This window comes from Patagioenas fasciata, chromosome 12, assembly GCF_037038585.1.
Source record: "Patagioenas fasciata isolate bPatFas1 chromosome 12, bPatFas1.hap1, whole genome shotgun sequence".
Classification (NCBI taxonomy): Eukaryota; Metazoa; Chordata; class Aves; order Columbiformes; family Columbidae; genus Patagioenas; species Patagioenas fasciata.
This window is the reverse complement of record NC_092531.1, coordinates 22121442-22144551: the sequence shown is the minus strand read 5'-3', so window position 1 is coordinate 22144551 and position 23110 is coordinate 22121442. Positions and strand designations below refer to the sequence as shown.

Here is a 23110-nt window from a genome sequence, read left to right as displayed (position 1 = left end):
ATCGAGTCCAACCACAACCTAAATCGAGCACTAAACCATGTCCCTAAGAACCTCACCTGTACATCTTTTAAACCCTTCCAGGGATGGTGACTCCACCACTTCCCTGGGCAGCCTGTTCCACGGTTTTACAAGCAGAATCCCAGAATGTCAGGGGTTGGAAGGGACCTGGAAAGCTCATCCAGTGCAATCCCCCCATGGAGCAGGAACACCCAGCTGAGGTTCCACGGGAAGGTGTCCAGGTGGGTTTGAATGTCTGCAGAGAAGGAGACTCCACAACCTCCCTGGGCAGCCTGGGCCAGGCTCTGCCACCCTCACTGAGAAGAAGTTTCTTCTCAAATTTAAGTGGAACCTTTTGTGTTCCAGTTTGAACCCATTACCCCTTGTCCTACCTCGTGACACTCACCCTTTATAGATTTGTAAACATTAATAAGGTCACCCCTCAGTCTCCTCTTCTCCAAACTAAAGAGACCCAGCTCCCTCAGCCTTTCCTCTCAAGGGAGATGCTCCACTCCCTTCATCATCCTTGTTGCCTTTCCATGAATGAATTTTTCCGAATATCTAATCTGAACCTTCCCTGGCGCAACTTGGGGCCATTTCCTCTCATCTTATCACTTGCTACTCTGGAGCGTAGGCCTTGTGCCTGGTTGTAGCTCCGGAGCCCATGTAGACCCTTTCTCCTAAAACACGCCCCAATAGCTGCACTGCAGGGACTTGTCCCCTCCTTTGCTGCAGATCAGCAAGACATGGCGGGGAGCACTTGCTGAAGGAACCGTCCTGCTGCAATGCAGGCGCAGAATTATCAGGTTCTCATTTCCAGGAGAAAAAAAAGTAAATTGAAAACCCTCTCTTAGGTGTTGCAGGCTTTTTGTGTTATGTATTTTGTTTGGCAGCAACCATTTTCACCTTTGCAAAGATTATTTCAATGGTATGAAAATTCAAGTTATAGAAAATGGCTGCCTTTTACTGAAAACAAAACATTAATGGGGTCGCTTTGTGTTTGCTGATTCTTACAGGCCTTCCTTAAAGTGTTTTTTTATGATGCCAAACCCACAACAGAGTGTAAAAATGTGCCTGAATTTGTCCTTGGATTTAATTTAGATACAATTTTTAAAACCATATACAACATTTCTGCATTCTACTCTTAGAAAAATGCAAACTTCGGTCACATTTGAATCACGCTTTTTATTTTTTTTTAACATCTCCTTTTAAATATTTTTGTTTCCATTTAGGACTGCCAACATCACCATGGAAACCCCCAAAAATAAAGCCTTTCCCAGCCTTGTGAGAGCACACCTGCAAGAATAAGAATTGTCTGTCAAAAGCAACTCCCCTTTGTCATTGGTGTCACCTAAGGACATTTTTGTGGTCAGTATGATTTGTTATCTCAAAATTCATTGAAAGTAAATTATTAGAATTGATATCATTTGGAATCTTGCCATGGACCAGTAACAAATGTCTGTTGTTGTTTAATATACTATCTCAGTTTCAAGAAAAAAACACCACCACTACTCTTTGCAGACTGTAGGTTTGAGATTGGAAACCCTGAAATAACAAGATGAAATAAGCACTCATATCAGTGACACAAAGATGTAAAACGAAGTCCTAATAAGTTGTCTTAATAAAAATCTTTCCATTGGCTTTGGAAGGACTTGGATCAGAATTACAAAGAGAATTGCAAGAATTCATCTGGTTCTTCCTAGCAGAGAGGCGGAGCATATTTACTATTGAACAACTGGCTGCTATAAAAATTGGTCTTTTTAGACCTTTCAACATTGCTAATTTTATACATGTATACTTTTTACTTACAGAACTAACTTTGAAGCAGTTTGATCTGAAATTCTACAATTGCAACTAGTTCTGTGCAGTTTTCCAATTAAAAAAATTAGATAATTACAATGGTTTAACATGTATTTTCTTCAAGCAGAAGGCAGCTATGGTGGTAGAACTGAATTCAGATAATGTGGCCGTATATAAGAATATATTTCAAGACAATGTTCTTAAATTATATTAAGAAAACTCAAATTGACAAAATATTTCCTTTTTCTTTTTTCTTGGTGCTTACTGTTTGTTCTCAGCTATAGGAATTGTATATTCTGCTTGCTAAATTATTAAATTTCCAGTGTAGGAAGGCTTTTGATCTGTATATCTTTCTGCAATGGTAGTGGCAATTTGACAGCAAGTCTGCATCAGTAATGAGCACCACTGGGAAAATAGAGATTGTCTGTTTCTCTTTGCTAAGGAAAGACCTTCCATAGATCACAAACCCAATGAAAAACTGAACTTTAAATTAGGTAAGAAATACACCTTTGTGTTATTAACAATAATACAGGATTAATATTTTTTTTTTGCTATTTAAGCAAACTTAATTTAAATGCATTCAGGTCTCACCTAGATTTATTTTTCAATGCTGTTTTAGTGAGCAAACTCCTTGGCAGAATTGTTTGTCAGCATAGACAAACCTCAGAAATGTTAACTCTCACACCTGCACGTCTAATGCCAAATGATCCTCCTCAAACGAGCAGGCCATTTTTGGAAGTTAGATGATATTCCACATCAACATGAGTATCAGACCTCACCTCTCCAGGAATATTAAAGAATGAAAGAACAAATTCATACCTCAAAGTATTTTCAGTACTGAGTTGAGTGTGGAGAGAGAGAGATTCATTCAGGCAGAACGTAGGAACTGTATGTGACAAATTAGTGTCGCGATTGTTGCACCATCTCACATGACAATCTCATCAGGATGTGTGTGTTTTGCAGGACCGGAGCTTCCTATTTGTTGTACACATGAAAAATTTTCATAGAGAAGTCATCTGGTGTTTACAAGAAGGAATCTTCCCAGCATTGCACAGGTACTATCAGCATGTGCCAATGGTCATCCTAATGTGGTCACCTCACTCCAGCTGTTAACCAAACCTCTGCCCTAACCACAGTGTTGAAGTTCCTTTTGCTGAATTTAAGCACAGTACTATCAAAGTTCTGGATATTTGCAGTCAATAAGGTTTCTATGCCACATGACAAATGTTTTTCCAGCAAATTCTGATTCAAATGTTGTGTTTTCTCATTGCTTCCGTTTTTGCTCTAGTCTAAGTAGATGATTATTTAGTGTTGCTACAAGTTGTCATATTACTTAGACTGCTCTCCAAAGAGGTGGTTGTGTTCCCGTGTTAGGTGGGGAGTATTCCTATGTGTGCATTTGTGCTCAGAATGACCATTTAAAAATGTTTGTTGTGTATGTTCATTGATATCTTGTAAGATGGATTTGTGTTGCAGATGGGAGTAGAAGTTCACTTTCCCCGGGAAGGTGGGTAGGAGCCCTGCTGGCAATCAGATCAAACGGGAGAAGGGTTATATGTGTTTTGGGTTCTTCCGTGGCAAATGCTGTGGAAACTGCAGATAGATGAAATGCATGGGGGTTATCATGTGGGGTTAATTTTTCAGGAATTGAGAAACTAAATTAATTGTAGTTGAAGGTGTAAACTGGCATACATGTGAGCTCAATCATTGTAAAATTATTCCTGTTCTGTTGGCTGGATGCTCTGTGCAAGCTGCAGTTCCACCTCCTAAAGTGTTAAAATCACTTCTTTTCATTTGTGCATGCTTTCTGGAACTGATGAGATCAAACCAGCATCATACCACTTCAACTCAATAGGGAATAATTACAACTGAAAAGCAATTATTTACCTGGTGTGAATCATTCTGTATTACGTTTCAGTTTCATACTGGAGGCAAGGTTTGTTTGTCTTTTAAAGAGGTACCTTTACTTTGCTAATGCAGCTGCTGATGTATTGCAAAAGGACATTTAGGGCTGTTTTGATGATTCTAGTGTTTATTGTTAACACATCAAGTTTTTGCCATTGGTTATCAGGATGCTGATCAGTGTGAACAACAAATAATATTGCAATATTAGTATCACAGAAGAGGTTACAAATCAAGAAAAATAGTGGGGTTGACTGTAATGTCAGTGTTTATTGATTCTACCTTGCTAGTAGTCTTTGAAATTAGCTAGACATTAAATAGGCCAAGTTTTGTATAACTATAAGGCACATGCTTTATGGAAAAAGTTATTTCTTTAAGAGAATCGTTGAATTGTGGAGAGGAGAACTTAATATTATGGTAAGCACTTAGATTTTACTTTTAACCATACCAATAAATAGCGCCACATTAATAACAACTTTCCGAAAACGAACTCAAAAATAGTAGCTGTTACAAAAGTAAAAAACAAACAAACCAACCCACAGGAGCAACACTTTCGCTATTCATTTCCATCTCTGTCTTCTTAAGCCCAACCTAAAAAGACATGTGGAGAAGTAGAAGCTTCATTTTTCTGTTCATTGCACTCCCTTCGCCTGCTTCTTACTCTGAATTTCCTCTATCGAAGTGTGTCAGTGACTGTGTGTCAGCGTGAACTGGTGATGAACTGTGGTTCCAGAACGAACAGCTGCTTTTATGGATTTTGGCATTACAACTCCAGACCATTCTCAATCTCCTTGAGTTCTACCTGGGAAGTTGGTTGTTTCCAGGCCAGCTGGGAAGAGTCTCTTCACCAGGTTTGGTTCCATGCTGTAGGAGTCAGGCACTGTTCCTAATGTTGCTCTGAGGAGCAAAGCTGGTCAGAAAAAGCTGCAAATTCCATTAGTTATAGCCATAGACTGATTTATGAGAAAAGCCTTGTGCTCTCTATGCTCCGATATCCTCTGTGTGACAGTGACTTCAGAATCCCAACCATCATGTCCAGCTCCTGGGGAGGAGGTTTCTTCCTTAACCAACTGCCAAAGGGCTCTTACCCTAATGTACAGTAATTTGGCCTCTTTTTTTTTTAACTTAGTTAATGGTCCAGGTCAGATCTATTTATTTCAATTTACATACCTGCCAATCATTCCAGGATGGAACTAATAATGGTATTGTAGTAAGAAAGAAGCAGAGTTTGTAGGAAGAGAACATACACATAAGATTTTTATCAGGCAAATTGATATAATTGGAAAGAACAAGCAGGATTTCAAGCTCAAAGTCCTTTCTCTGGGTCTGAAAATGACTGGCAGAATCCAAGCTGGGGTCAAGGTTAGGCCCAGTTCCTCTTAGTTTAATCTAATTATGTTAGGCCACTTGAGAGATAAGGGTACTTAGAAAGTGTAGGGCAAAGCTCCCTTCCATATTACAGCAATCATGCTGTGCTGGGAAAAGCTGTGTTGCAAGGTGAGCGACACAAGCCTGTACAGCAGTTTTCAGAGAGACCTCCTAGGTCCTTAATTGCCGACACACATTTAGGCACACTGGCATCACACACAGCATTTCAGCCCGGCCACATGGAATACAGGACCTGCAGTGTTCAAAAATCATCCGTTTTAACACCTCAATGCGATGTTTGCTCAGAGGGCTCCACTGAACCTATGGCTTCATCAGTGGTTGTCAGACTGCTGAGGAGGCCAAGTCCTTCTCAGAGACCGAGAAGAGCTCAGCACCTGTGATTTTGGGAGCCTCCTTAGGACTACTCTGGAGTCTCTCCCTGAGCTGGTGGGTGGATGAGATTCCAATCAGGCAAATGGGTGGATTACTGATAAGTCTTGTTGTTTGGCCATCTGGATGCGCTGCTGCCACCAGGCTCATTTTTCAGCTTGATGACTGTAATGATTTTGGCAACGTTTGTGGCTGCTCCCATTCATTCTTCTAACAATTTCCATTACCCTGGCCAATTATTTTTGGGGTCCTGGCCTTTTCTTTCAGAACTATGTGGTTTCAAGATCTCTGAATAGTGATTTGTATGAATATGTCCCTTCTGAGGTTGCTCCTCATCTTCTTGGAGCAGTTTTTTTACATAGAACATATGCCTTTTGAACTAGCTTGTGACAAAGTGACTCAGACAATGCTGCTCTAAATAACCTTCCCGGAGACAGTGAACAAAAAGATGACCAGTCTCAGCTCTTCATTTTGTTGGACAGGGAATGCACACTAAGCATACAGTCAAACAGATGGAAAAAAATGTGGGTTTAGTAGTGCTGTCAGTAGCAGCTCCCCGCTGTTCCCCCTGATATAAGGACTGCTCATATAGGACTGGCTTCAGCTCCACTTTATAGTTTTGTCTATCTTTAGTATTTTGTCAGCCCCAACAGGCTGAAATAGGCATCTTCTTTGTATTGTAAACCGAAAGAAAAGTCAGCAAACAAATACTGAGGGAGTTCATACAGGCACATGGAAACAAAGCTAGCATCATAGGATATGCAACCACTCTTTCTGAAGCATCATGAAGTCTCATTCTCGCAGATCCATACACACTGTCCAGCTCACATCTTAGCCCACTGGGGAAAAAACAAGTTCCCAAACGTGCCTGAAATACTAAACTAGTCCCAGGAGGGAAAACCTAAACAAACATCATCCCCCTTGCTGAACACATCCGATCCTTCCCTAATCTAAACAGCCACTGACACTCTTACCACTTTCTGCCAGCAACTCTAACTGGTCTATTGTTAGGGAGGAAGGCTTATAGTGCTTGTCTAGGGTTTTGCCACCTCTGCACATGGCATGCCTCAGACACTCAGCTGTGTGCTGAGGTTCTTAGATGGGCTCTCACAGACAGAAGTGGATTCTGTATAAAAATGCTGCTGCACTAAGACTGGTGGTGACTGGTCGTTAGGTCACCACCGGTGACTTGTGGTGACTGGTGCCACCCGTTACACAAGGGGCTAAACAGCAGACAGGGATTCTGGCAGAATGGCTTCTGAATGACATGCTTCCTACGGTCAATGTATACTGCTCTGTGTATGTACGTATCACAATAAAACAGACCAGGCATCTCTAATTATTATATTACAAAAGTAGGGTCGGCCAGTCTTAGTCTCTTGATACAAGAGGTTATAAAAGAATCAAAACTGTACTTGCTGAAAATACCACCAGAAATAAAAGCATTTTAGATGTCCTTTCCTTGAAGATATGCTTAATAGTTTCAAATCTTTGAAAGCATGTACCAGCTCCTCCCCATCACACAGCTGCACCGACTCCACAGTCCTTGGATTCAGTTCAAATCTTGTTTTCAGTATGACAAGAACTTTTGTGGACACTAGTGAAGAAACGAGAAGCATGCCAGTAACAATACAGACAAATAAAAATACCTTGGCGAATAGGTAAGGATCAACAGCCTCGGGAAAGGCTGGCTGAGTTTCTAGCACGTAGCTATAGCCCTGGAGGTTTGCTTAAAGTGTACCTGAAACAGCCACTGCTAGGAACAGGTTTTGAGACATAACGCAACTTTTCCTTTCCAGGCAACCTGAATCCAGATTGTCTAAAGGAGTCCTCACATCACGCCACGTCAGAGAGGCCACAGGACATCTTGTCCGTCTAACCTCAAACATATGGTCTCATCACAAGGGCAGGTGGGACGCAGGGAGGTGACTGGGCCAGGTGATGCTCAGAGCCTGCTCGCACTGCAGGATACGGATCAGACGCTTGGAGCAAACTTGAGTTACCTCTGAGTGTGCCAGTTAGTTCATCAGTCTCAAATTTGCTCCTGGGGCCTGATGGGGAATTTAATTCAAAGCAGTCATAAAGTTGTTCTTTAGGCTATACCCATTGAGCTTTCCTATGCACTGGATCAAGGAAATTCCTAAAAATTACACAGGAGGTATGCACAATTTCATTACAAATGCAAATTCACACTTAAAATGTCATATAAATACACAGGATTGCATTTGCAGCATGCTGGAGGCCTACTTAAATATCAGTATTTGCTTCTCTTAAATGTGTATGTAATTCATAATGGCCAGCAAACTTCATTAAGTTCCTCTTGCTCAAAGGCTGAAATATTTGAGTATACATCACTGCTCCCAAAGAGTAAAGAAAAAAATAAAAGAAAATAGGAATATAGGTAAAAGAAAAGAGGAAAATTCACTCCCTACAGAGAAGACTCCTCTAGGCTTTAAGGGCATATAACTTCCAATTCACGCCTTACAAAAGGCCTAATACATGGAATATAACTAAGGCGTAATACTACCACAAAATAAATTTATCTGATAAGGTCCCTATGGCACTACTGTAGCACTGCAAACGTGTACCAGTAAATCCACCTCCAATTGCAGTTCATCTGTCTTGGGAATGAAGTTCATCTTTCACAGTGCAACATGGTCTTCTAGACAGAAGGAGAAAGAAAAAAACATTTATCATTCCCGTGCCAGGCAGAGTTCAACTTGAAAGAAACCGGATGAAATGTGTACCATTCATCTGAAGAACAAATCCACATTACAGATTTGTCTGAGAGAAAAGTGAATGCAATCCAAAAAAGCTATCCGTTTCAGAATGGGAGGCTTGAATTTGGTCCAACTAGAAAATGCATGCTAAATAGCATCCATTTATTCAGAGCAGTAATGGCTTCTTTTGAAAGCATGATGCCTTGATCAGTTGTGCTAAACATGGCACATATATCAATAAAAAAACCCCATTTTTTGAATGCAGACTATCTTCCAGCTCCAATAAGGGATTTCCTTCTTTTACTTTTAAATAGCTACTGCACTAGGGCTGTTGCCTGCAGAGCAGGTTTTTTATGTTCAGCTTACTGCGCTCATCAGGTCTGAGTGCACAGTAAATGGAATTCACAAGCCTTTCCAAGTCACCTCCTGTGCAAAGCCCTGAACAGACAGTCCCAGAAGTGAAGTAAGGAACAACTCCTCTCTCCGCCCCTTTGGGCAGCTCACAGCCGTGCTTTTAGCAATACCTCAAACAAGAAAAACACCTAGATCCACTTCACTGGGATTGACAGAAACAGAATGAGAAACTGATTTAAGTGGTGAGCCGGCTTCACATGCAGAGAAACTTCAAACTTTCTTTCCTAATGACTTTTTTTTTTTTTTAAAGCGTTTCATTTTAGCTTGTATTCCATTTAAAAAAAAATAGAAAAATCTTGGCCCATGAGTTCTCAGTGCCTACACAGATGAAAGCTGTGAGAGGCCTTAAATGACTTCAGCAGGAAACTACTGGGAAGGGGAGTGGTCTGTTTTCTGACAGTCCCATTACACATTTCTAGGAAAAAATCTTTTCAAGTTCTGTGTACGAAAATGAAACAGGATTACAGCACTGCCTCTCTCAGAGACAATCGCAACAACACTTTTCCTGCTCCCGTGCTGGAGCGGTGCAAATTAATCCCCTTCTTTTTCCTTTCTCCACCTCTCTATCTCAGGATCGTGGGCTTAGGCATAGCACTTTAAATGCATGGATTCTAAAAACTCCCTCAATCTAAAGTCTGCTCAAATAGAACCCATGTTTATTTCAGGTAACTTTGATGACTACTTTGTCCTGCAGTTGCATTCATAAATCTATCTGCTGTTGCCCAAACCCCTCGCAAACTGTTTAGCGAGCTCAGGAGTTTTCCACTTAGTAGCGATGACAAAGCAGCCGACTACTGCAAAACCCATGACGGAGAAGCTGAGCAATAACAGACGCCAGCCAAATAGATCACTGGGGTGGAAGGTCATCCTTGAACAGTATTTCCATTTTTCCCCTCTTGGTAAATTGCTCTGGGAACAATCCTCTTTTCTAGCATAATGTAATCAAGAATTAGAAAGTCACCACCACTTACACAGAGCTGCAATTCCTGGCCTGACTGGCCGTGTTGGGAATTTTAGCTGATGTCTCCACCCAAGCAGCATGTGGAACCAATGTAATGGCTAACACAATTCAGAGCTTAAAATGGAGCAATGTTGCAGTTCCAGCTGGTTTTGTAAGTCGGTACAAGAGATTTTTTGGAAGCATTAAAGGAGAAACAGAAACAGAGGTGAGGAATGGCTCCTAGTCTGATGATGTACACTGAGGAACATGTGAGTGACAATGCAAAAGGCAAGAACAAAGTAAAGCATCACTAGACAGTATTACATAGCACTCTGCTCAGGAGCAAGGCAGCAACAAGAAGGTGAGGACTGGTGGAACATACTTCATGAGAAAGAGGTGCATTATTTTTTAATCTCTATTTTTTTTAGGCAAGGCATAGCCCTCTACATGTGGAAAGGTGAAAATACAGAACAGCCTAGGTGTAGATAGCAAAGCTTTTCATTCTGATGAAGAAAGGTTTGCTGTAAGTAGACTTAGCCCAAGTGCCCTTGACAGGTACTGTGACTCACAGTGCTCTACAAATCCCTTAATTATTAATACCAGAAAGCTGCATCTCCCTATGTATCCCCTTAATCCAAGCTAACTCTGGAAGGGCCTTTTTCTTTCCTGAGAACTGATCTATACTTTCTGACCAAACAAGTTTCCACATTCTTCCCTAGTCCTAACACGCCGAGGCCCAAAATCACCAGCAAGGCATGATGACAAGCAGCATTTCTCGTATTACCCAATATATTTCCATGTAGTCCCTCCTTACAAGCAGAGGTTCTGAGCTAGCTGCTTACTCTGATGCAGATTTTTAGCCATGTAATAAGTATTTAGTAGTAATTTGGTAGATCTGCTGTCTATCCAAGGCCCCTGTCTAATGGTTACCTGCTTTTCCAGCAGACTTTGTCTTCCCACCAGTACTTATTATTCTTCGAAGGCAAGAAACGTACTGTTTTATAGAGAAGCACGTGGAGAAGAAAGGTCAGATCTTAGGAAGGTGTCCCTTTGTGTGTGTGTTTATACCTGGATACCACATACCTGCATTTACCACATCTGATCCTTATCTGGCTGAAAGGATCCCTGTGGCTACACCAGTTATTGAGATCAAGGCAAAGTTCATTGTCTTTAGAGTTCATCCGTCAAGACTAACAGTACAGGTAGGATGCTAGAGACAAAGAATTTACCCAGGGAAGAAAATCATGATATTGTCTCTATCCTTGCTGAAAACATGATCTGATTTGCTACCAACATCAATGGGTCATATTTGCACAGAGCACTTGCTGTGTATTTAGGAAAATACCAAAAAAAGGCAATGGAAGTATTTAACTAAAGAGAGGTGAGATCACCATAAAAAGCTTTTCTGGGCCTTTCAGCCACAAAAACATATTTAAAAGGGTGCCTTTAAACAATAAAAATCTGTGTTTCTTTGAAAAATCCCAGATAGCACAGTCTTAGGTAAAGCAGTTCTTAACTAGCACTACAACACCCCCCTCACAACATGCTCAACCTGTACAGCCCGGTTTCATGTCTGCAGGTAGGACTCACCCCGCGAAAGAGATCTAACCAAGATCCTATTTGCTAAACATATTCTAAAAAGCTTTAATTCCCAAATAACCTAGTCTGGAAGAGATAATTCTGTAATCTCTGGAATGGAGATAAAACTAAATCGTTTGAAAATAACATGCTTCAGGTTTGCCAGTCTTCAAACACACCACTACAAATGCAACAGCCTTTAAAATTACTAGGTTGAATTCATCTGACTTACACCAAGCACTAGCTTTTCCCCTTAGAAATAAATTTAATATCGTTTCACTCCATCATTAGCCAGGATTATTTAGTTCTGAGGAAGAATTTATGTACGGCCAATACGACTGAAGCACATAAACAAGCTGAGGGCTTTTCTAAAATTAAACTGTAGGATGTCAATGCAAATCAACAGTAAAAAGGTGGTTTAGAGTGCAATAAGCAGTGGAATAACTTAGTTACGCAGCATCTAATAAGCAAAGGGGATATTGATTGTTTCGCAGTCCACTTCCGAAAACCAAAACAGAGGCTTTCACCTTGTTTTCTCCGCACTGATAAAACAAACCCTGCTCTTTTTTGGCATAGAAATACATATAAAACGTTATTTTTAGATAGACTATAAACAAAAGCAAACATGAAGGAAGGCTTTCATTCATCATGTAGGTTATCAAATATTTTGGCAGCTGAAATTCTTTAAATACTGCCATTCATTTTAAGTTAATATTCTTGAGGAAGAGGGACTAGTTCAGACAGAGAGCTTTTGGAAGACAGTTTTCCATCTTACAGAGGTTTCCTATAGATGTGTTCTGAAGATTCCTTATGCTTTATTGTCTTGACAGGAGTGATTTTCCCTGAACAGGAGTGATTCATGTGAACTCCGGATCCCTTCAGTGAAACACAGTCTTACAGGGAAGGACGTGCAGCATCCCACAGATCACAGCCTTGAAAAGGATCCAAAACCAGGCAGCAACTGCATCTTCCGTAAGTGAAATCAGTCCATCTTATAGGGGAGGAAATGTCCAACAGTAATATTGAATGAATGTAACAAAACCAGCTAAAACTATGGCTAAAACAATACTCTGGGGAAAAGCTTTGAAAAAATACTGTTTAAAATTGTGTTTCTATCAGATAAATGTACTAGTTTTTAAAGCTCTGCTTTACTCAAGCTTCTGAACACCATTGTGCATTTGCAAAGCATCTTTATCATCCAGGGCAAGTCTTCTACAGCCCAGTGTTATTTTCAGAGAAAAAGGGAAAAATACAGAAAAAGCTTCAAATATGTGAGCGAATTATTTCATCCCTTTACAAGTGCAGCATGTGCTCACCCTTCTCTAATGATACAGCACAAAAACCAAGATATAATTAATGCAATCCCTCTGCCAAATGAGTGAGATCTTATAAAAGAAATTGGCACATAATTCTGATATGGGCTTTCTTGTCTTAAACAAAACCAAACTTAATACAGAATGTTATAACGAAATAGCAGGGTCCTTCAACAGATGGGGTTTTTTTCCAACAAAAGTGACTGCGAAGCGCTGGGTTTGTAATCAAGAGGTTACTCAGCGTCCAAAACAGCAATGTTGATGCAGCCAGGCATTTGTGTGTACTATCATGTAAGTGAACCAAAGAAAAATATTTAGCATTTTGTTATTTTATGTACCAAGACAGAAAAATACGCTTTTTGCTCTGTTCTGCCCCAATGAACAGATGTGACCTTAATCGCATCCAAACCAAGATGCTCACAAGTTTCAGACTATGACTTTGAAATTTACAAGTAAAATTATTTTTCCAAGAGAGCGATTTTCATCTAATTATCTTGAAACTATCCATAAAAAGGCAGGAATTGGATAAATATATGAAGAAGGGTTTTGTTTATTTGTTTGGGGTTTTTTTCCCAGTTGGCGAGAAAAGTAATTTTGATAACTTTTAAAATTGTGTTTTATTTTTTAGTTTAATTGTAAAACCGCATGCAATCAAACATCACCATAAATGACCAGGTCCACAAACTTTGTAGACGCGCAGCTCCCACTGCAAATGAATGGGAGTTAAGCCCCTAAATACTCTCACATACCTAATAATTTTTCCTTTAAAACTAAGTTGCGCCCTCACTTTGCAACAAACCACCTCTTGCCTGTAGCTTTTTTCAGTCCTATATTTCACTGTAACTCTTCATGAGCATAACAACCATAGGAGATACCCTGACGAGCAGCACGTATCTCTGAAGTTTCAAAGATAGAACTGGTGTCTCTGCAGCTTGTTCCACTCACTTCAACAGCTGCTCTTCAACCTGCTCTGATGCCACCAGCTCCATTTACAAACTCCTCTAATATGACAGTCACAAGAGAAGACAAAATTACAGGTTCTGAAGGAGCCCATGCCTAAAGTCAGTATTAAGGAAATCTCATGCAGAATAGTTCTGCTCACAGATGTTCTCGCAAAGCCTAGGACCGATCTGAGTGTCTAAAAAGCAAGTTTTTAATTATGAGCAGAGAAACAATAGCTCATTTCAACATGAAAAAGAATACACCCACTATTTTTCCATGCTCTGTAATTTAAAAATAGGTTGACCCATTAGCTTTAAAACTCAAATGCAGGGCTCAGTTTTCCTTTCTGTTTTTAAAGCCAGACCCTGAGATTGAAAAGTTTCAGAATAATGGCTACTTAACGATGATAAAAGGGGTTAAAGTGTTTAAACTATGAATCTAACATTGCCAGAACAGTAAATTTTTAAACAGAAAGTAAATTTTTAAACATCGATTAAATTTGAAGCATTTAAATAAGACCAGAGCATTAACTGCACGCCACTTTGCCAATTCAGAAGTGCTGTGGGGCCTACAATTTGTCGCACTGCACATACAGATCGACTTTTCTCACTTTTTTCCATAGCGTGCACGTTCAGAATGCAAAGAGGGGCCAAAGTACACCTGACCAGCATGCCTACCAATTCAGAAGACTTCCTATATTTAATGTGAACCAGACAGAACCAATACATACCGGAAAAATTGCCTAGGAAATGGCATATTTTTATTCTGTACTTTAAAAACATAACCCTCGAGGCCAAAATTACTGCCTTGACCATTTGGCAATTGACAAGAGAATTATGTTTGGTGGGACATTGATTCCCAGTGTTTCCCGAGCACCTTCTGCATGAACGGGGGGAACACCTTGTACGCAGGGTATGAACAGAAGGTCCCGCAGTTCATCAGCACCACAGGGCCCAACAGGCACCGCTCTTTTGAGAAGCATTCCTGGGCTCAGCAGTTTGCTGAATTTCAACCAAACGAAGCCTCACAATGGCTAAAATCCAGAGAAAGGCCAACCAGACCTGCCCTGGCCCTGCTGCTGATGCTCTGCATGCTAACGCAGGATTCAGGGCTGTGTTCGATGCTCATCAGGATTCTCTATCCCTAGACTAAAGTTCAGCTGCTACCCAGACAAACCTGAAGAAAAACTGTTGGTTTCAAATCTTAGGAGGGAGGTCAAACCCTGCCAAAACCCAGCTACTCTGAGGTATCTCATACTTGCCATCATTTCACCTCAAACTAATTTAATCTTAAACCTGAAGTTAGCAACTTGTTAGTAATCACTTTTCAAGTATTTATTTATTCTCTTGGGGGAGGAAGGGAGGGAGGAGAGAAAAATCAAGCTATTTAGCTTTCCAAGTATTTAACATAAAGCCCAAAAGAGCTCCATCTGGCAACCAGCAGGATTTCTAAATAATCTAAATAGTATCTACATAAGAACCAGGCTGTCTATGGAGTAAGACAACTTCAACTTTAACAGCCACAGGAAGGCTTTATTAACATAAAAGGAAATTCTAAAAAATTAAGTTAGGACAGGAACAAGAGTCTGGCGAACTGACAAAAGACCCCAGGAATTTGTGCATTAATCTTGAAATGCTGCTTTTGACTTTGTCGGAATAGAGCATCATAGTTAAACAAACCAAACAAAACCCAGAACCAAAAACACCCACACAAAAAACCTCAAACAACAAACCCAAAATCAACCAAACAAAAAAACCTCTTAGGTTCAAAGGACTCTAGTACAATAAAACCAGTTCTAGGAAAATATTTAGCTTAATTAAAATTAATATGAAATTCCTTACTTTGCAATGCAAGACGACCCCTAACGTTTTAACATAGTTTGCGGGAAATATTAACATTTAATTACACAGGCTTCATCGAGTCATGGATGAGGCCCTTCGTGTTTGTCTTCATTAAGAAAATGGTTCAGAATACTACTTCTAATTATGTTAATTAAATATACCTTTGAACTACTGTTATACAAAAAAATTAATAATTCATAATTCCCAAGTAAATAAACACCTCTCAGACTACACAGTATTCAATTTTCCAGGTTGTTCATATGAAGGATCTGACCTGGCACTTCATACCTAGCCTGGATACTTTTTGGCCCAATGATCCAAATGATCCAAACCTGGTGGTGGTTTGGTGCCCTATGTGAAACATTTTTATGGTCCTAATGCCCCTCTCAGGTTACTACTGGGATTTACTGTCAGTTTTTGGGCAAAATGGCAAAGACTGAAGCCAGTGGCCCCCCTCCCCTCAAAAAAACCACAACAGGTTATGGTGATGCTGTGAGGATACGGCAGCCTTAGCAGAAATGCAGAGTGTTATCCCTGGGCTACAGGAAGAGGATTTCTATCTTTATTATGGCCCATCTGGCACCTTTCACAGGCAGCAAGAACAAAGTAAAATGTACTGGTTCCTACCATCTGCTTCTGCTTGTAAAGTCTACAAAGAGCCTGATAGGGAAGAGAGGAAAAAGAAATTAAATAAAATAAAAAACCAACCCCTTCATTTCCCAACAAACTGTTCTGGCAGGTAGACATTTTTGCCGGTACTTCTTAAATATCTCAAGGCAAGCCCAGAGGCCCTTGGTACCCTACAGCAGCACGGCTGCTCGACAGAGCATCCCAAACGCTCCCAGCCCCACATCTTCATTCACAAGCCTTGTAACAGCCCGGAAAGAAGGGTTGCGTTGTTTGAGATTTGCTTTATTCCATCGGCCTCTGTTTTATCTAGACTAGGAAAATTCCTGTGGGTTTAATAGGAGGTGTTACCCTAAAGATTTTCTCTGGTTCCACCTCCTTTCCCATCAGCCACATCCCCTCTTGCTGCAAGGCTGCATACACCATGTGTTGGCTCGACCCCTTCTGTCTCTGACAGAAGTTTGGCCAAAAAGAGCAGATTTTCTGCTACTTTGATCATTTCCTGTGGTAAAAAGTGAAGGGAATTATCTGACCCATGGTCGGTTTTTTCTTAGTTTTGAAAAATAACATAGATTTACATTTGCAAATTCCCTTAAATAGTGTACTTGCTTTTCAGTAGCGTTTTGCTGCTAGTTTACTAGTTGTCTTACAGAACTTATTTTGTTTATAATCAGAAAACATTGCTCCGATCTCAAATTTCGAGACTCAGCTGCTGTATTAAATCAATAAGGAACTTCACCGTGATGAAGCAGCAATCTAAAGATAATACCAAATTCACAGACTATACGCAAGTGACAACTTCTTCTCTGTTAAAAAATTCTTACATTTAAAAAGTAAGCTTAATTCTCTTTTGGTGGGGATAGTGTTACTTTTGGCTACAAATGTGCATTGCATAATGTGTTTAGAAATAAGTTAACCCTTTTGTTAAATGCACTGTTAGAGTAGATCTATGACATAGGTGATGTAAGCACCCTGAAATATTTTCTTTTGTCAAAATCAGCAAGGTTCCAGAACAGAAATTACATCTCATGCTTGTTTAAGCCTATGTTGAAATAGTGACACTACCCATTGACCTAAATGCCGCAAGCATTTCAGCAACAAGGGCCTAAAGTATGATGCCAAGTGATAATCAGTGACCTTGATGCGGCTGCAATCGCATCCTGAAACCAGTCCATTATGTATTTTTTCTGTCCCAGAAAGTACAAAGTAAATGAACAACGTGAGTATATCTACTGATATATCTCTTATATCAGAATTAATACTCTGTAGGAATACATTTCAACTAAATCATCACGATATACATTAAGTCTTTATAAACGTGGCTCTACAGCATGTAAACCACACATATGTTCACAGTTAGTAGTGGAACCACACTCTTTCAGCTGAGAAAATGCCACAATGTGCATATGTATATATAGACTTTTTCCTGTTAATCATTTACTCATAGTGCATAAAAACAGTTGTACTTGTTCACATCAAAAGCCTTTTTTTTGAACTTTGCTGTACCGATTTATGAATAGCACAGATTTTGACAGATACCCTCTTAAGCTGAGGCCAGGGAGCAGTGCACGGCTGCCCTTCTGTGGGTTCTATTCTGGAAAGAAATGACTGAACATTTTGAAGTGTTAAAATTACTCTTATTTTAGAACGTTACAGTAAGTTGGGTGAATTTACTATTTGTCTGTATATATATTTTAAATCAGCTTGTTAACTAAAATCATGGCCTGACTACTTTCCACATTACATGTTATAAAACGCACACACCTCCAAAGCAACGAGAGGTCAGAGCAGTTTGTTTCTCTTCGGTGTTAAAAGAGAAAAAAGAAGATACAAACTTATTTATATTAATATATGTATGCATGGACTTCACTTAAAAATATAATCAAAAAGGAGGAAAGAATCTGCAGTATCCTTGTTAAAACAAAAATTGCACTAAACCACTTAAAATCTTACCACAACAAAAACCGGCGCTATCCTAATTAATAATATATTGCCTTTCATATGCAGAGGTAATAAGGAGGCTGCACTGTGATCCATATAACCTCAATAATGTATAAATGAATCAAAAAGAATCTAATTAGTTCAACAGCACCGAAAATTACTGAGTAGAAACATCAAAAGAGCCAGTGGGACATTACTTTATTCCCTTTTTTTGTCAGACATGCTGCAGAGCTGCCCTTCAGAACCCTCTGGTTTATATCTGGAAGGAGGCCTCGCAAATGTAGGTCACGGTAACTCAAAAGAAGGGAGCTAAAGGATGCTGCCCTGGTACGTGCAGCCTCCCCGAGCAGCGCTGCCCTGCACCATCTCCACGTGTCCCACGGGACGTTCTGCACCATCAGGATCTGTGCAAGGGAAGGGTGGAGCCGGCTCCTCACCTCCTGTCTGCAGCCACAGGAGATACCACATCCTGCGAGCGCTGCCTTCCCTACAGCCCCATTTTCCTCCTTCCCCTCAGCAAAACGGCGGAAAAGTAGGAAAGGCAGATGGAGACGGCATCGCGGCTTCCACAGAGACATGCTAGGAGGGAGGGAGAGACAAAGGATAGTTGAGGAGACAACCGCAAATGCTACAGACACACAGGACCTCCCCGTAGATGGCCTTGGCTTCCTACGAATCCCACCGGAGCCCTACAGCTGTTCCTGCCATCCAGATGGGAAAACGTGTTTGCATGCACATGCGAGAGCCTCTGAGGAAATACCTGTGGAGGCATCTAAGTCAAACTTCAAACAGCATGTGTATGTATTTATTTATAAAAACAGATGCTGACATCCATGCTTCTACAGCATATACAGCTAGAGTTATATTGCATCAGAGATAACGTAGTGAGAAAATCACACCCCAGAGGAATGTAGCTTGAACTGATTTTTCCCTAACAAAAGTCCTAATCATAGAATTCCTGAAGTCAGAAAAGTTTAATTTAAAAATACATAAAACCTAATACTTGGGTTCACTGTACTTAAGTCAAGGAATTATTTTCTTCTAACCCCAAAGATACAGCTATACAAGCTTAGCTTGTATCTCCTTTGACGGGATGTATTTTTCTACTGCTCATTAATGTTTTACTCATGTTTGAAATTAAGTAAAAGCATCTCATGCAAGAGAAACAATAATGCTATAAAAGGAAGACCTTTCACTACTCCAGGACTGTTCCGTATCCAAACCCAAACTGTTTACTTCTTCAAAGGGACAAATAGGACAGTACTCATGCAGTAAAGGCTTAAACCATGGTAACCACATTTTTAAGGTACATTCTCCAGTAGCTTTCAACATTGTTGGACTTGCAGACCTATTAAAAAAAAATCCAGTTATGCAATGGAGCTCGGCAGACAAAGAAAGCCTCCTTGCCAGAAGACCTGCTATTCTGTTAACCTTTCATGGAATACATAGAAGGCAACGGACCCCACAGGTCCACAAAGACCAAGCTGGAAAAAAAAAAATCATCATTGCAATTACAGGATCTACCACAGTATTCCCTAAGGTCCACTCATAATTCCCGAGGAATTCAATTGGAGGCAGACGGGACCTCAAACTAGCTAACTTTTCCCGTTACCTGCAAACTACAACTACTTTGACAGAAATCTGCACTGAGAAGCTTCAACACAAACCGCTGAGGAATCAAAGGGCCCGGTCCAGTAAACCTTTGCGCTCCTAAGCCAACACATGGAACAAGCAGGGCTATCCAGCAAGGTAATGTTTGTCAAGAAATCCCTAATAAACTAATATGGGAACTCACAAATTTAACACAGGTTACATCTGCAAGAATTAAACTGCACAAACGTCTCAAAGAGAACACAGAACGCTGATAAAGATGGACCAAGCCAGCCTGTGCCCCTTGCAGCGCCTGCCAAGCAATTGTGCCAATGCCACGGCACTGTCCAGCGTCCCACAGCCACAACCACCCAGCGGCTGTCACAGGCGTCCCGAGGAGGAGGGGGAGCAATTGCGGGAGGGACAGTATTTATGAAAATAAAAGAAAGGAATTGCAGCCTGTATGCTGCTGTCTAGAACCGCAGTTACATTTGTACCACCCATTCCCTGGGGAAAATGACATACAATGCAAACAGGCCTAGTTGTTCAATTATTCAAGTATTAAGAGATTCACAGAAAGGCATCTGAGAAACATAACATTTTAATAGATGAAATAAATACTCCAGTACATGCAAGATAAAAACTGACATTGGAAAAAAATTAAAAATCACTTTTGTTATAGTGTAATTTGTTTGTTTGTTTAAACACTCACAGTAGCTTTTCCCCCAGTTTGGAAATCAACACATGGAAAACATAATCACAACCTCCAGTCCTTCCACTCCTACACACCAAATGCACTTCTAACCTAACACTTGATGCAAAAATAAAAAAAAAAAAAGGTCATACAAAACAAAACCAAACAAAATAGTAGCTACATCCATCATCTACGTGGTGTTGGGTTTTTTCATTTTTTTAAATGAGTGAGAACTGAGGTAACCTTTTTCCTGCACAACCAAACAGTAAAATTTAGAAGGGAAATTTCGGAAGACAAGACAAGACAAACTTTAAAAACCGCACCCAGCGCGATTAAAGCTTTTTTTAAAACTTTTCTTTTCCTAAGATACCCCCACCTCCCCAAATATAAAACAAACTTTTAAACAGTTGTTATTACCATTTGTGTGAAGACCTTGCTGAATAAAGGAAAATTTATCTGCAGATACTTGCTTGACTTTAAAGTAAAATAATGAGAAGCCAAAACTGGCTACCTTTATTAGTACATATAGTTTGAATATGTTCTGCTTCTTCACCACATGAAATCAAAGGATTGGGCTCATCCAAGCAAATTCTTTGGTATACAAAAACGGGGCGAGGAGGTGGGATATTATTTTCCTTTAGTAATGACAAGGATCTAAACAGAAGATGTGGGGGGGTTAATTCACAGAATTGGAGTTCACTGGCGGTAAAGTCCTGGGTGAAGATCTTTCTCTTAGTGCCTGAGATAACAGGTTGCAACCATCTGAGACGGCGCAAGCTGAGTTCCTCAACCTTTCCCTGTAATCGCTCATTTTGGTGCTACTTTCGGGGTGTTGGGCTATATCCCTGAGGCATTGGGTCAGGAGCACACAAGCAGATACCACACTCATGGCTCCTCCGAGGATGGCAGTTTGCACAGCTTTGCCCTCTGGATTAATGGTGGCAGCTTTACCCAAAAACTGGGGCTCAGTGGCAAAGCCCACCAGGGCATAGACAGACTGCACCAAAGGTCCGCTGAACAAGATGCACCGGTTCCTGGTCAGCTCGCTGGGTGAAGTCTTGACCTCCTTGACACACGCCAAGAGGGCAGTGGCGCTGGTGCTCATACATTTGACACTGAGTTTGAACTGCTCCTTAGCAAATTTATCCTTGGATTTCTCACTGGCCAGCACACAGGCATCTGTCAGGAATTTCAAGTTCTTGGACATGTTCTGAGAAACCTCTAGCAGGAGCTGAGGGCTCATATCTGCCAAAGGGGTGGTCTTCAAGACCCCACAGCCGTGCTCCACCTCATGCCTACATCGGGTCACCTTGTAGCGATCCACCAAGCCAGGCATAGCAGGCTGGGCCCCCGGAGTCTCCACTGCAGCCAGGTAGGCAGCGTGGGCAGAGCATTCGGTCAGGGAGACCACCAGCTCCCCCATCTCCATCAGGCTTTCCCCCACCTCCCCGAAGCGTCCCATATTGAGCTGGCTCTGGACGTCATGGGTCAAGATGGAGAGTCCTTTGGTCCTGGCAATGATCGTGTCCCTGCACTTCTCGAAGGACTCACCGAAGACAGACAGGCTCTCAGTGTTCACGGGCCTGGTCTCGCTCGACAGCAGAAGCAGATCAGCCACCAGTTGCATCTTGATCTTGCAGTGGTCGCAGATAGAGATGAGCTTCTTCCTCTGCAGGGAGCTGCTGCTGGGGATGCCGCCGCCAGACACCTCACTGCTGGACTTGCCAGAGCCGCCGCTAGCCATAGCGCCGGGGGGGCACTCGCATGCCGCTCGCTACCCCGCTGCCACCGCCTCTGCCACCGCCGCCCGCGCAGTCCCGACTGAGCCCGGCAGGATCGCTCTGCCTTTTCCGCAACATCATTCCATTAATCGCCGGGAGGCAAGAAAGGGCTCTGGGCGCCGGGGCTGCCGCTGCTGCGGGGAGCGAGCTCCGCCGGGGCGCCCGCCCCGCTCCGGCGCCAGCCTTCGCTCCTACGGCGTTCCCGCGGCGGGTCGGCGCTCGCTGGGAGCCGCCGGGCCCCGTTCCGGCATCTCTTAGCTAAAAATATATAGATAGATAGATAGACTTTTTTTCCTCTTCGTAGGTTGGCTCCCCTCCCTTCCACCACCTCCTCCAGCTGTGGGATCCTGCGCAAAGTTCCCTTTACGAGACGGAATACCTCAGGGACGCCCAGCAGTCGCACGGAGTTGGGGCACGGGCACAGCCCTCCAAGTTGCTACCGTGTCCCCGGCTCCTCCAGTCGGTGAGCGCCAGCCGGGCGCAGCTCGCAAGGGCCGGAGGGGCGGCGGCTGCGCACCATGTGCCGCCCCCGGCGCGCCCGCCGCGGCCCCGCGCCGCCGGCTCGCAGGAAGCGCCGCGGAGGGTGTGGCCCGCCCGCCGCCCCGCGCCGCCACAGACCCGCCGCGCACCCCGCCGCCGGGCCGGGGAAAGGGGCACCGCGGGGAACCGGACGGGGGGCACCGCGGGAGGGAAGGGAAATAAAAAAAGAAAGAGGTTGGGAAGGGGTGAAAAAAAAAAATCCACCGGATCCGGGTGCTGGGGGCGGGCGGGATCCGTTCCCCTTCCTTCTGCCGCTGCCTCACTCCTTCCTGCCTCGATCATTCACGCGGCCGCTGCGAGCTCGCTCCCCGCCGCCGTGGTCCATGCCCCTTCGCCCAGGGCCCCGCAGACTCGGCGCCGCCGGCCCCTCCTCGCTCGGCTCCCGCTGTGGCCGCCGCCGCACCAACTTAGGCTCTTCCCGCAAACAAGGGTGGTGGCTCCGGGCTGCAGCCGCGGATGCTGCGACCCGCCTGGCCTTGCGCTCCTCCTGCCATGTTTGCTGGCTGAGTCGCCAACTCCCAGGGAAAGAAAATAAAAAAGAAAAAAAAAAAAAAAAAGAAGGAAATCTTCTTTTAAATTCCCTTTCTCAGGCTTTCAGACAAACTATTGGGAAGAGGCGGCTGCGGCGGATCTGCCAGCCAGACGCTGCATGGCTCTGAGGGAGGCTCCCCCCTCCCCGTTGCCTTTGCTGTAACCTCACTTAAGCCTATCGAAATCTTTTGTGCGGTGTCA

General features: G+C 42.4%; 1 protein-coding gene and 1 long non-coding RNA gene across 3 annotated transcripts in view; one reads left to right on the top strand and one right to left on the bottom strand.

Moving 5' to 3' along the window:
- Positions 1-20518, top strand: part of LOC139828961 (uncharacterized) — a 59785-nt gene extending 39267 nt beyond the window's left edge. For both annotated transcript variants that reach the window (XR_011741114.1, XR_011741113.1), the window contains 4 exons: positions 1230-1365; positions 2761-2852; positions 11940-12081; positions 17992-20518. This is a non-coding gene — a long non-coding RNA (uncharacterized lncRNA). The remainder of the gene's footprint in view (positions 1-1229; positions 1366-2760; positions 2853-11939; positions 12082-17991) is intronic.
- Positions 19947-23110, bottom strand: TLNRD1 (talin rod domain containing 1). Its single transcript, XM_065847737.2, has 2 exons — positions 22583-23110; positions 19947-22096 (listed from the first exon to the last, which is right to left on the bottom strand). Exon 2 carries the CDS (start codon positions 21799-21801, stop codon positions 20734-20736), a length of 1068 nt encoding a protein of 355 aa, XP_065703809.1. The 5' UTR covers positions 21802-22096; positions 22583-23110; the 3' UTR covers positions 19947-20733.